Source organism: Alnus glutinosa, chromosome 8, assembly GCF_958979055.1.
Source record: "Alnus glutinosa chromosome 8, dhAlnGlut1.1, whole genome shotgun sequence".
NCBI classification, from domain to species: Eukaryota; Viridiplantae; Streptophyta; class Magnoliopsida; order Fagales; family Betulaceae; genus Alnus; species Alnus glutinosa.
The window spans coordinates 17,763,383-17,777,908 of record NC_084893.1 but is presented as its reverse complement, the minus strand read 5'-3'; the positions used below and the strand labels follow the sequence as shown (position 1 = coordinate 17,777,908).

The 14,526-nt window shown below is 36.1% G+C and overlaps 1 protein-coding gene and 1 long non-coding RNA gene across 2 annotated transcripts; one reads left to right on the top strand and one right to left on the bottom strand.

Moving 5' to 3' along the window:
- Positions 1 to 7,405: 7,405 nt before the first annotated feature.
- LOC133876173 (uncharacterized) lies at positions 7,406 to 7,795 on the bottom strand. The gene has a single exon (XM_062314458.1). The coding sequence runs from the start codon at positions 7,793 to 7,795 to the stop codon at positions 7,406 to 7,408; it is 390 nt and encodes a 129-aa protein (XP_062170442.1).
- A 3,162-nt stretch (positions 7,796 to 10,957) lies between these two features.
- Positions 10,958 to 13,101, top strand: LOC133874696 (uncharacterized). The gene is made up of 2 exons (XR_009901352.1): positions 10,958 to 11,031; positions 12,909 to 13,101. It is a non-coding gene; the product is annotated as an uncharacterized LOC133874696 (long non-coding RNA).
- Positions 13,102 to 14,526: the final 1,425 nt, after the last annotated feature.

Sequence of the window (14,526 nt, the reverse complement as noted above, 5' to 3'; positions counted from 1 at the left end):
TTTTCCTGCTGAACTCCTCTCGTTGAATTCTTTATAATTAGATATTTTGTTGATAATGAAAATTACTTATTCATAAATAATAATAATAATAATTAAAAAAAAAAAACATAAAATAGCCTATGCAATCAACATTGAGCATTAAATAATAAGCAAATTTTAGTTAGAAAATTCACTTTTGTTATTTAAGCTAACTACTTTTCAAAAACTCTAAATACCAAACTCTCTAAATATTCTCAACTTTAAATAAATATTATTTTTTTTATTAGTTTTAAAGTAACCACTTCCAACCACTTTCAACTACCATGAAACCAAAATTAAATATCAAACATCAACCACTTCAACAAGTCAGACAAACTTCTGTATATACTTTTCCGAATACAAATTTCATAATAACTGAATATAAGACAAATGAAAACAAAAGAAGAAAAAAGAAGAAAAAGGAAAGGATTCCGACAAGTAAGGTATCATCTCCCCAATAAGAACAATTCCAGTTAAAACAGTGGCACCAAATAAGAGCATGAAATCAACCTAAACCAATCAAACCCAATGGCACAAAAAGAAAACTTATCAGTTACACAACTCCCAGTTAACCATTCAGATCATCATAAGCACTCTGAATATGAAGTGATTAAGGTGATAAGCACAAGCAACCCCCTTAGTATGCTTCCAAATGTATACCCATCAAAATCAAACCCATATCTCTACATGGTTCTTAGAATTTCCCACGCAATCTCGGAATTCCCACAGTTTACACACCCACCGATCATTGTATTCCAATACACAGTGTCTCTGTGTGGCATTTCCTCGAACAACTTGTGAGCATCGCATAAATCTCTGCATTTCGCATACCCACATAAAATATCCAAATCACTTCTGCAAAATCCCTAAAATCACTAAAATCGAAGACAAAACCAAAGACAAACCCAAATCACCAAAATCCCTAAAATCTTCTCTGATCAACAAAATCCCCAAATCACTTCTGCAAATTTTCAGACATACAGTAAACTCCATGAACAAGAGGCCGGCACCTCCACAGTCCAACAACAAAATCCCCAAATTATTTACAAAAATCAAAGCTTTTTCGTTTCTTCTTCCCAATCTTCCATGAAAATCATAGCTATTACACACAATCCATGCGAATCCAACCATAATCTCCAAAACCCATTACAATCTAAAGCACAAGCACAACAACAAAGTAACTTACACCGATCGAAGAACCTGAAACCGGCGTGAAGGAGCTGTGCGTCTATCTCCCTCTCCCGTGGATCTTCTTCTATCTCCGGTAGACGCAAAACTGGCGCGAAGGAGCTTTGAGGCTGAACGAATACGCGGGGAAATGAAATTAAAAAAAATAAAGAAGAAAAAAAGAAAAATAAAGAAGAGACGATCGAAAGTTGCTCGGCTGAAGAGAAGATGGTATCCGACACTCGGCTGATTTACTGTAGCAGTAGAGAACTTGTTGCAGAGGTGTTTTTGAGCAAAATCGTCTGATTTTGGTAATTTTGTCTGTTTGACGACTTCATTATGAATGCTCTTAGCATGTTTCAGTCCAATCTGGGGTTGGGATATTTTAAGGCAGCCAAGAAGTGATGAGGTACTTGAAGAAAACCATAGACTGGTGTTGGTACAGTTTCCGGTATGGTGACGTGTCTCCAATTGATTCGCCGCTTCCTCCTGATCTTGATTCCTGTAAAACAACAAACAACTAGTCGGGGGTGCCGACTACGCCCACTCCGATGCCTAAGTCAAATCTAAATCGATTTTCTGAAGAGTATCTATAATCTCAAAAGCACAGAGAATGCATGTATCTTCATACCTGGTGCGGTGGTCTTATTTATAGGCCGGTAGTTGTAGTCTTATTAGAATCCTTGAAGTCCAGTTGGATTAGGAGTTTGAGTCCTAGTCTGGTTGAACCCTGACCTTATCTTCAGGGAATTCGAATGAGGCTGCAGAGTTCAAATTGGATTGCATTCATACCTTTTTAATCTTAATTCCGTGTCATTATCTACCTTATCCCATTAATTATGGAATAGAGGCTTATCCCTGATCTTCTGGAATACTGGCCTTATCAAATTCTAAGACTACTGCGGTGCACTTCGACCAACCCCCGAGGTGATAATATCCGAGACATGTTCGCTCCGACTAGGAGATCTCGGGATATTGCCGCACCATAACAGGGTTGTGGGAGATCCGAGATGTTCTTATGCCGAGATGATATTATCCGAGGTGTTATTACTCCGAGGCAATCTTCTATATCGGGTTGTAACTCAAACTTCCTGTATGGTCTTGTAGTTTCTGTCAAATCTCCGAGGCATAAATATCCGAGTCATGTTCGCTCCAACTATACTTGGAGGTTTCGGTATATTCATTGTCGTAACTGGGTTCTATAAGACTGAGGCGTCATTATACCTAAACAACCTTTTCTACTGCTCTTAACAAATATCCGAGACGTAACACTGAGATGTTTCAAGATCAGAATCCACGTGTCATCACAGCCTCCTGCTCAAACAATCCCGAATCCTGCTACTGATGTTGGAGCCCCTGCAACTATCGTCAATCCTGAATTTCATACGTGGAGTCAAATGGATTAGATGATCCTTAGTGTCCTCATCTCCACACTTACCGAACCTTATGTTGTTCACGCCATTGGTTGTGCTACATCCTCGGCTTTATGGACCACCTTGGTCACCATGTTTGCTTCTCAAGCCCTTGCTCGAGTTATGCAAATCTAATTCCAACTAGCCACGATCAAGAAAAGAAATAACTCTATCACCGAGTATTTCCAAACAATCAAGAATCTTAGTGACACGCTTGCAACCGTTGGTCAATCTCAATGACTTTGAGAGTGTCTCGTTTCTTCTCAAAGGCCTTGGATCTGAATATGATCCTTTTGTTACATCGGTCACTACATGAGTTGATCCTCTCTTCACTGACAAGTTATACGGCCATCTCCTAGCTCATGAGATGTGTCTGGAGCATCAGATTCCAGCCTTTGATATTCAACAATCGTCTGCAAATTTCTCCCCTTGGGCTCCCATGCAAAGGGGCCGAGGCTACGTGGCCGTGGTGGACAACCTTACTGTAACGCCCCCAAACCACTAAGGGTTAGGTTCGTCTATTTTCATACACCAAACTGCAAAGATTCGTAAGGTCTGCCAGATAACCTAGCTAATATGCTGAATTAAATAAATTAAATAAAAAATAATAATAAGAAGAATTTTAAAACTCAGAGCTTTAATAAATGCAGAAATAGTTATTTCAAAAAGAGCAATTATGTTTGATTCAATAATTGAAAATCTAAAGAAAAACCAAATTTATTGTGCAAGTGCACTTATTAAGGTACTGAGATGTAATATCCTAATGCTAACCTAGATCCCATCCCGACCGCCTAGGTCTCTCTGCTCATAACCTGAAAACAAAATAAAAATAAGGGGTGAGCGAGAAATGCTCAGTAAGACAACCCTCAACTATAAAACGGTTGAGTTAACTTCATTTTCTTTAAAACAATTATTAAAATACACTTGAAATCTAAATTTCTAGAACACAAATCAAAATTCGGCATTTTACTTAACACATAAAATACCCATTAACAATTAAGACTTCTCATATATAGGGCCCATGTGCACTATTACGCCCTGTGTACCAGGGTTGCGCGGTCTACTGCGACCTCAGGCAGGTAAACTGTGGCCACAGGCCTGCCCCGTCAGCTAATTAATTGAAGTGCACTTAGCATGACATAGGGATGGATTACCGCATTCTCTAAGTCCTTCAGCGGTTGCGCTTCCATCCAAGCAACTGTACCGAGCTTAAGCTCTGCAAATCTCTGTGAATATATCTGGGCCAAAATAATAGTCTCCTCCGCACACGTGCCTCATTTATAAAAATCTCATTCTCATAAATTATTCTTATTCCTTTGATAACTCTTGAGGCAACGAGTGTGAGGGTTTTTATTCTCCTTTTCTCATAAATTTCAAAAAGCTGTAACTTCCCATCTCGGGAACCAACTAAACAATTTACTAATAATTAGAAAATCCTTTATAACCAAAGCTTCTTTTAAAACAATGATTTCAAGATTAACATTTATACCGACAATTTTCATCTCAAAACTATTTTTAAAACAGTCCTTCATGCATCAATATAATTTGAAATATAGAACAAGAACAATTAATTGCAAATATGCTAAAAAAAAGGATAAAGTAATATGACATAAAACAATTTGAAAAGGGGTAGAGGATCCCTTACCTCTCCGAATGCAACTAAAGCAAATTCCTTGACAGCTAGCTAGTCACCTGATACAGGTTTAAGTAAATTAATACATCGCACTAGTCACTAAACTACACACTAACACCACTAAGATTCATCTTGCTAACCTATCGAGAATGGATTCCCTAGATATGTTTAAAGACATTAATTACTCGAATAATATTTAAATCATTAAATAGGTAACAACACGTTTTATTTTATTGGAATTAGAAATACGACTTAATAAAGGTATTTGTCATCAGAAATATTTTCTTTTATAATAATAAAGTTTAATAAATTCCGATATTACGAATTATACCCTTAATAAAAATGGTTTATAAAAATGATCCATGATTTCTTTTTAAGAAATTTACAAGAAGGTTTGAAACAATTGAACTAAAACAGTTTTGCTTCTTCGTGGAAAAGATTTAAGAGAACAAAATAAATAAATTAATTAATTAATTAACATAATAAAATAAAATAAAAAGAATAAACAGTAAAGCTAGTCTGCTATGCTTCCTGTGATTTTATTGCTAGGAAAGAAAAGGAAAAAAAAAAATTAAGAAACCGAGAGAAGCACTCGGTGTGAAGTTTCTTGATGGAATAAGAATAATGATAATAAAAGGAATTGCAAGTTTGACATGTGGTACTACAGAATTTCTGTAAGAGAATTGGAGGAAATAGGAGGATGACGTTGGTATTAGAAAAAGAGCATGAAAAGAACAACATGCAAGTGGGACAAAAGTCTTGGCTGTGTAACAAGAAGAAAAGCAAGACAACAAGGCTATAAAAGAATAGTCAACAGCAAAGCTACAAAAAGAAAAAAAAGAAAAAGAAAAAATAATCTAGCTAGTCCTAGAGACCTGCGATGATTGCACTAAACTGAGAAGACATTGTCACAAAAACATCAAGGCTGCATGCTACGGTAGTCATCAAATAAAAGAAAGAAGAGAAAAAAAAAAATAAGGGAGAAAGACGTACGTTACGTCGGTACAGCAGAAAAGAAAAGAATAGAAATATGAAAAAAAAAAAAAAAATATACCTACAGGTAGGAGTGAAGGAAACTGAAAATCCTTGTACGTACAGCGCGAGGGAGAGAAGGCTTGAAAACTTTTCTTTTTGTGATGAGAGTAGAGAGTGACGGCTAAAAGATTCATTTATAGGAGTAGGGTTTCAATCTTTGGTTGCTAGGGTTTTATGTACTAAAACAGATATTTTTAATGATAATAAAATTGAATAAAAATATAAAATCTGGTCATCATAATTTAATATAAATATATAATATAAAAGTGGAACTTAAATTGATATAAATTTATTAAATTTAACAGCAGGTGTTTTAATAAAATATAGAAACGGTTATTTAACAACAAGAAAAAAAAAATCATATGTAAAAAAAATCAGGCATTTATTATACCCGTCTAGTTATCCATTCTCATAGGTGGTAAAGACTGTTCTACCCTTGAAAGGGGTCGGAGTCATTACAATCTCCCCTCCTTATAAGAATTTTGTCCTCGAAATTCAGTAATCGACTACGACAATAGCTATGAATGGTACCTGATATATCAGAGTCGTACTTAGTATGTTCTTCAACTTCTTAATAAATATATTTGTCATCAAAAATATTTTATTTTATAATTATAAAGTTTAAATAAATTTCCGATACCACAAACTATACCCTTAATAAAAAATGATTTATAAAAGTGATCCATGATTTCATTTAAAAAAAATTTCAAGAAAGTTTGAATGTTTACATTAAACTACTTTGTACAAAGACAGAATTTTTTTAAGACTATACACCCCTCAGTGGAAGGATTTATGGCAACCCAAAATTGTACAAAGAAGTGTAAATAAAACAGACAACAAGGGAAATTTCAAAAAAAATAGTATTCGGCTATTAAAAAAAAAAGGTTGAGAATTCGTCAATTCAGCACCTGTATTTGGTTTCGGCTAGACCAGGGAGAGAAAGAATATATATATACACAATGGTCCAGTGTCATAATGGGTGTTGGTGGTGATAGGAAATAGAAAAAAAAAGAAAAGAAAAGAAAAGAAAAAGAAACAAAACAAAAGAAAAAAACTAATGTATATGTGTTGCATGCCTTTCGTGACTAGGTGCAGACAAGGAACATAAAGCAAAAGATGATGGTTAAAGCAATTCTTATGATGTCATGCTACTGTACATAGGAGAAAAAAATTGATATTATCCAAGTCAATTGCAGGTTTTGGTACAGCAGTGTTCAGGAAAGAAAGAAAGAAAATAGGAGAAGGACAGTGCGATGGTATCAGTACAGGAAGTTGAGAGAAAAAAATGAGAAACAATTGCATTCATATTACCATTAACCAAGGAGACAAAATATAAAACGGACAAAAGATTACCTTGTCTGTGGAGAGCCAAAATTCCTAGCAAGAGGAAGAGAGAGAGGTGCGACTACTTGTTATAAAATATTACGAGGTGTGGAGTGGTGAGTGCTAAAATATTTATTTATAGGAGTAGGGTTTCATTCTTTGGCTGTTAGGGTTTTATGTATTAAAACAGGTATTTTAATAATAATAAATCAGATATCTAATATTTTTAATATAAAATCTGGTCCTCATATTTTAATATAAATATAAAATATAAAAGTGGAACTTAAATTGATATAAATTTATTAAATTTAAAAGCATGTGTTTTAATAAAATATAGAAGTGGTTATTTAACAACAAGAAAAAAAAATCATATGTAAAAAAAATCAGGCGTTTATTATTCCCGTCTAGTTATCCATTCTCATAGGTGGTAAAGACTATTCTACCCTCGAAAGGGGGTCGGGGTTATTACAATCTCCCCTCCTTATAAGAATTTCGTCCTCAAAATTCAATAATCAACTACAATAGTAGCTATGAAAGGTACCTGATATATCAGAGTCGTACTTAGTATGTTCTTCAACTCCTTAATAAATCGATCCCATGCTTGACGTGGTCGGGAACTAGGGTCGTGTGCTTTGGTTCGTCTGGTGTACGCCTTGAGGTCGTTATTGCACATGTTAATCAAATAGTTAACTAATAGGCATACTCATTCCAATAACTACAAAAAGAAGGGGGAGAGAAAAAAAAAAAATATCAATGAATCTGCGGAATTTATTACATCCAATACAACTTTATCTACCTCAATTTCCTTGTTCGGTTACTACGCAAACAAATACGAGTATTTGTCACGCATAGTCTCTTCTAGTTCCCATGAAGCTTCCTCTAGCGATTGGTGGTTACTCCACATCACTTTGACCATTGGGATCCGTCTCCGGCGTAATTCGTTCTCTTTCTTATCAATGATCTTCATGGGTCCCTCCTCGTATGACAAATTTTCCCGTAAGGGAATCGTTTCAGCCTCCAACACGTGTGAGGGGTCTGCGACATATTTTCGTAATGCCGATACATGGAAGACATTGTGCACTCCAGACAAACATGGCCGCAATGCTAAGCGATATGCTAAAGGGCCAACTCGATCCAATATCTCGTAGGGTCCGATGTATCGAGGGTTCAGCTTACCTCTCTTCCCGAAACGGGTCACTCCTTTCATCGGTGCTACCTTAAGAAATATTTTATCTAAATTTGCAAACTCCAAATCTCTCCGTCAGTGATCCGCGTAGCTCTTTTGTCGGTTTTGAGCCTCGGTCAATCTCTGCCGGATTAGTGTAACCTTCTCTGCTGTTTCCTAGATTAATTCTGGTCCTGTCAATTGTCGCTCTCCAACCTCGTCTCAATAGAGTGGTGATCGGCACCTTCTCCCGTAGAGGGCTTCGTATGGTGCCATCTTGATGCTTGCTTGGTAGCTATTATTGTATGCAAATTCTATTAAAGGAATATACTGACTCCAGCTACCTTTGAAATCCAGAACACACGCTCTCAACATATCTTCCAATGTTTGGATTGTTCTTTCCGATTGCCCGTCCGTTTGAGGGTGGAATGCGGTACTAAAGTTTAGCTTCGTTCCCATTGTGGCTTGCAGGCTCTGCCAAAATCGAGAAGTAAAGCGTGGGTCACGATCTGAAATGATCGACACTGGCACACCGTACAGTCGTACAATCTCACTCACATACTCCTTTGCCAAACGACTCATGTCATATGCTGTTTTAATGGGCAGAAAATGTGCCGACTTCGTCAAACGATCGACCACTACCCATACTGCATCCAGTCCAGTCAGCGTCTTCGGTAAACTCGTGACGAAGTCCATGGCTATATGTTCCCACTTCCATTCTGGAATGGTTCATGGTTTGAGCATCCCCGCTGGTTTTGATGTTCTGCTTTGATCCGCTGACAGGTAAGGCAACGTTCTACAAACTGTGCAACTTCCCTCTTCATGCCGTTCCACCAATAGTGCTCCTTTAAGTCCCGATACATTTTGGTGCTTCTCGGATGTACGGCATACAGTGATTGATGAGCTTCTGCTAAGATCGCTCTTTTTAGATTGTCTTCCTTAGGTACACACAAACGATTCCGGTACCTTAGCGCCCCGTCTTCAGAAATACCAAAATCTTCTCGTCCACTTTCACCGACTTCCGTTTGGATTTTAGCTAGTTCCTCGTCCGCTAGCTGGGCCACTCCAATTTGTTCTAGTAAGGTTGGTTCCAAGGTTAACTTTCCGAGGTAAGACTGCACTTCTTCCACTGCCAGTTCAATGCCCGCTCTATCCATATCCAGAAGTAACTCCTTTTGAGTTGTAAACATCGCTGCTACTCTTCCCACTGTTGTCTTCCTACTGAGGGCATCAGCCACCATGTTTGCTTTCCCAGGGTGATAGTTGATGGAGCAGTCATAATCATTGAGGAGTTCCAGCCACCGTCTTTGGCGCATGTTGAGTTCCTTCTGGGTAAAGAAATACTTTAAGCTCTTGTGATCTGTGTAAATTTCGCAATGCTCCCCGTAAAGGTAATGTCTCTAGATCTTCAACGCGAAAACCACTGCAGCGAGCTCAAGATCATGAGTCGGATAATTCCGTTCGTGTACTTTTAGTTGCCTCGAGGTATAGGCAATCACTTTCCCATGTTGCATCAGAACACAACCTAATCCTTTGTAGGAAGCGTCGCTATAAATTACGAATCCACCAGTCCCGAATGGAAGAGTGAGAACAGGTGCTGAGACCAGTCGGTATTTCAGCTCTTGAAAACTCCTTTCACAATCCTCCGACCACATGAACGCCTCATTCTTCTTGGTAAGTTTGGTTAAGGGTGCAACTAGCTTGAAAAACCCTTCAACGAATCTTTTATAATAACCTGCGAGGCCCAAGAAGCTTTGTATCTCATGGACACTCGTAGGCCTTGCCCAATTAACCACGGCCTCCACCTTACTGGGATCCACCGAAATTCCTTCCTTTGATATGACATGCCCCAAGAATGTTACTTCTTCCAACCAGAATTCACACTTCTTGAATTTCGCAAAAAGTTTATGTTTCCTCAAGATACTCAATACCGTAGACAAATGCTCCTCGTGCTCTTCTCGACTCTTCGAATAAATTAATATATCATCAATAAATACCACCACACACCTATCGACGAGTTCTCGAAAGGTTCGATTCATCATGTCCATGAATGCAGCCGGGGCATTGGTTAATCCGAACGGCATTACCAGGAACTCGTAGTGCCCGTAACGTGTTCTAAATGCTGTCTTTTGGATATCTTCTTCCTTAATCTTGAGTTGATGGTATCCGGACCTTAGGTCGATCTTAGAGAATACTTGGGAACCGTGTAATTGATAAAAAAGGTCATCAATTCTTGGTAGCGGGTATCTGTTCTTGACGGTTACCTTGTTCAATTCCCTATAGTCGATACACTACCTCATCGATCCATCCTTTTTCTTCACAAATAAAACGGGCGCTCCCCAAGGAAATACACTTGGGCGAATGAATCCTCTATCTAGGAGTTCTTGCAACTACTCTTTCAAATCTCTCAGTTCAAGTGGTGTCATCCGGTAAGGTGCCTTGGATATAGGTCTCGTGCCTGGTAATAAGTCTATAGTAAACTCGATCTCTCTGTCGGGAGGTAACACAGGTAGTTCCTCTAAAAACACATCCACAAAATCCCACACGATAGGTATCTCCTCGAGCATTGCTTCTGGTGCTTCTTTTGTCACACACGCCAAGAATCCCGAACACCCTTGCTTCAAAAGCCGAGTCGCTTGCATTGCTAATACTAGTTTGGGTAAGTTGAAACCCTATTCTCCTTAATTTTGAATTCTGTTGCTCCTGGTGGTCTGAACACTAATTCCTTGCAAAAACAGTCGACGCAAGCATGGTACATGGATAACCAATCCATACCTAAGATCACGTCAAACTCGCTCATCTCAAATATAACAAGATTAGCCGGCATGACGACCTCAGGGCAAAATAATGTAATAAACCCGACTCCCTTTCGAGGGTAAAATAGTCTTTTATTACCTATGAGAATGGATGACTTGATAGAACAATAAAACCCCGATATTTTATATATAATACTTTATGTTTTATTAAATGCCCGCTTTTATATTTTACTAAATACCTTCTTTTACATTTAAAAAATTTTTATATTAATATTGAATTCCTCTTTTACACATAACAATTTATAGTAATATTTAATACCTAATTTTTTGTCTTACATGTAAAAGTCCAATTGCCAAAAACCCTAGTGGTCCCAAGTAAGAAAACCCTATACTGATAAATACACCTCTTATGCGTGAGCCTCTCTTCTCATCTCACAAAATTTTAGAAGCCGTCTCTCTCTCCCTCTTTCACAAAATTTTTGGTTTTCCCCCACTTCTACCTCTCATGGTAGACTGCACGAGGTAACCTCCTGTTCTCTTCTTTCCTTTTCCTTTTGCTATAGCCGTGGGTCATGAACCATGTGTTGTCCTTGTTTATGATTGATTGCATATTTATTTTCTTCCTTGCTCTTCTTTTCATGTACTAGACTAGGAGATAGTCTTGCTTGTTCTTTCTTTTTCCTAATCCGTAGCAGGTTTTGTTCTTTTTTTTTATTTTTTTTATTTTTATACAAAGGTCTTTGTCTTTTTGTCTAATCCGTAGCAGACCCATGCCTTGAAATTTCTTAGCCTTGCTTTGTTCTTACTTTGTATGGATTTTTCCAATTTGTCCTTTAGTTATTTGTTTTTTGTTTTTTTGGCGTGCTACATCCAACGCCCAACGCCCTTGATTATATATTGTTTGCTTTTCTTTACTACCAACAGATGAGGGGCTGTCCTTAGTAAATTTTTCCTTATTTTCTTTTCTAGCAGTGATGAGCACAGTGTGCCACAATGTGCTTTTAATAATTTATTTTGAGTATATCTATAATTTGTTATACCTAAGTTTATCAAAATAACAGTTATTAGCATGTGTTAATGCTATATTTTAATATAAGTTGACACTTGTATACAAAAAGTAAAGGGACAGGTGTTGATTAGTCCTATTATATATTTTATGGAGTTACTTTAACAATCTATTATATTTTGGTAATTTATATGCATATATATAATGAGGTCGGTCTTCACAGTACATGCAACCTCTTTTCTTATTTTATTAACAACATGAAACTTCATCAAATTATACGATTCCAATAGAAAATATTTCTTATGATATTTATCTTTATTGAATCCTATTTCTAATAATAAAAATATGTTATTTCCTATTTAATAGTTTAATTATTATACGGTTAATGTCGTCGAACGTACCTTGGGAATCCATTCTCAATAGGCTAGCAAGACGAACCGTAGTAGTGTTTGGATATTTTCTAGTGACGAGTATGTAGTATTAATTTGTTAGAACCTGTATTCAGGTGACTAGCTAGCTGTCAAGGAATTTGCCTTAGTTACATTCGGAGAAGTAAGGGATCCTCTACCTCTTCTCTAATTGTTTTATGTCATATTACTTTGTATTTTTATTAGCATATTTGCAATTAATTGTTCTTGTTCTGTATTTCAAATTATATTTATGCATAAAGGATTGTTTTAAAAATAGTTTTGAGATGAAAGTTGTTGGTATAAATGTTATTCTTGAAATCACAGTTTTAAGAGAAGCTTTGGTTATAAATGATTTTCTAATTATTAGTAAATTGCTTAGTTGGTTCCCGAGACGGAAAGTTACAGTTTTTTGAAATTAATGAGAAAATGAGAGTAAAAAAACCCTTCCACGTGTTGCCTCAAGAGTTATCAAAGGAATAAGAATAATTTATGAGAAAAAGAAAGATTTTTATAGATGAGGCACGTGTGTGGAGGAGATTATTATTTTGGCCCCAGAGATATTCACAAAGATTTACAGAGTTTAAGTTCGGTACTGTTGCTTGGATGGAAGCGCAACCGCTGAAGGACTTAGAGAAGGCGGAATCCATCCCTATGTCATGCTAAGTGCACTTCAATTAATTAGCTAACGGGGCAGGCCTGTGGCCACAGTTTACCTGCCTGAGGTTGCAGTAGACCGCGCAACCCTAGTACACAGGGCGTAATAGCGTACATGGACCCTAAATATGAGAAGTTTATTTACCAACCAGTAATTTTATGTTTTATGAAAAATGCCGAATTTATATTTTATATTATGGAAATTTCTGATTCCAAGTGTGTTTTTGAATACTCGTTTTGAAGAAAATGAATTTAACTCAACCGTTTTATGGTTGAGGGTTACCTTACTGAGCATTACTCGCTCACTCCTTATTTTGTTTTGTTTTCAGGTTATTAATAGAAACACCTAGGCGGCCGAGATGGGATCTAGGCTAGCATTAGGACATTGCATTTTCGTTACCGTAATAAGTGCACTTGCACGATAAATTTATTTTCTTTGGATTTTCATTTATTGTATCAAACATAATTACTTTTTCGAAATCACCGTTTTCGCATTTATTAAAGCTCTGAGTTTTAAAATTTTATTTCTTCTCTCTAGTAATTTATTTAATTTAGCATATTAACTAGGTTATCTGGCAGACCTTATGTTATGAATCTTGCGTTTTGTATAAGAAAATGGACGAACCTAACCAATAATAAACGCCTGATTTTTTTTACATATGATTTTTTTTTTCTTGTTGTTAAATAACCGTTTCTATATTTTATTAAAACACCTGCTGTTAAATTTAATAAATTTATATCAATTTAAGTTCCACTTTTATATTATATATTTATATTAAAATATGATGACTAGATTTTATATTTTTATTTAATTTTATTATCATTAAAAATATCTGTTTTAGTACATAAAACCCTAGCAACCAAAGATTGAAACCCTACTCCTATAAATGAATCTTTTAGCCGTCACTCTCTCCTCTCATCATAAAAAAAAAATAGTTTTCAAGCCTCCTCTCCATTGCATTGTGCATGCAAGAAATTTTAGTTTCCTTCACTCCTACCTGCAGGTATATTTTTTTTCATATTTCTATTCTTTTCTTTTCTGCTGTACCAACGTAACGTACGTCTTTCTCCCTTATTATTTTTTTTTTCTCTTCTTTCTTTTATTTGATGACTACCGTAGCATGCAACCTTAATGTTTTTGTGACAATGTCTTCTCAATTTAGTGCAATCATCGCATGTCTCTAGGACTAGCTAGATTATTTTTCTTTTTCTTTTTTTCTTTTTGTAGCTTTGCTGTTGACTATTCTTTTATAGCCTTGTTGTCTTGCTTTTCTGCTTGTTACACAGCGAAGACTTTTGTCCCACTTGCATGTTGTTCTTTTCATGCTCTTTTTCTAATACCAACGTCATCCTCCTATTTCCTCCAATTCTCTTACAGAAATTCTGTAGTACCACATGCCAAACTTGCAATTCCTTTTATTATCATTATTCTTATTCCATCAAGAAACTTCACGCCGAGTGCTTCTCTCGGTCTCTTAATTCATTTATTTAATTTTCTTTTTTTTCCTAGCAACAAAATCACAGGAGGCATAGCCTTTATTATTTTTCTTATTTTCTTCGTTTTGAACAGCAGGATCTCCACACCTGAGTGGTTCATGTTATTTATATTTTTTTTTTTTTCTCTTCTAGCTATAAACATAGCAGACTAGCCTTATTGTTTATTCTTTTATTTTTATTTTGTTTTGTTTTTAGGAAAAAATAAAATAAAAAAACTGTTTTAGTTCAACTGTTTCAAACCTTCTTGTAAATTTCTTAAAAATCATGGATCATTTTTATAAACCATTTTTATTAAGAGTATAGTTCGTGATATCGAAATTTATTAAACTTTATTATTATGAAAGAGAATATTTTCTGATGACAATTACCTTTATTAATATCTTTAAATATATCTAGAGAATCCATTCGCGATAGGTTAACGAGATGAATCTTAGGGGTGTTAGTGTGTAG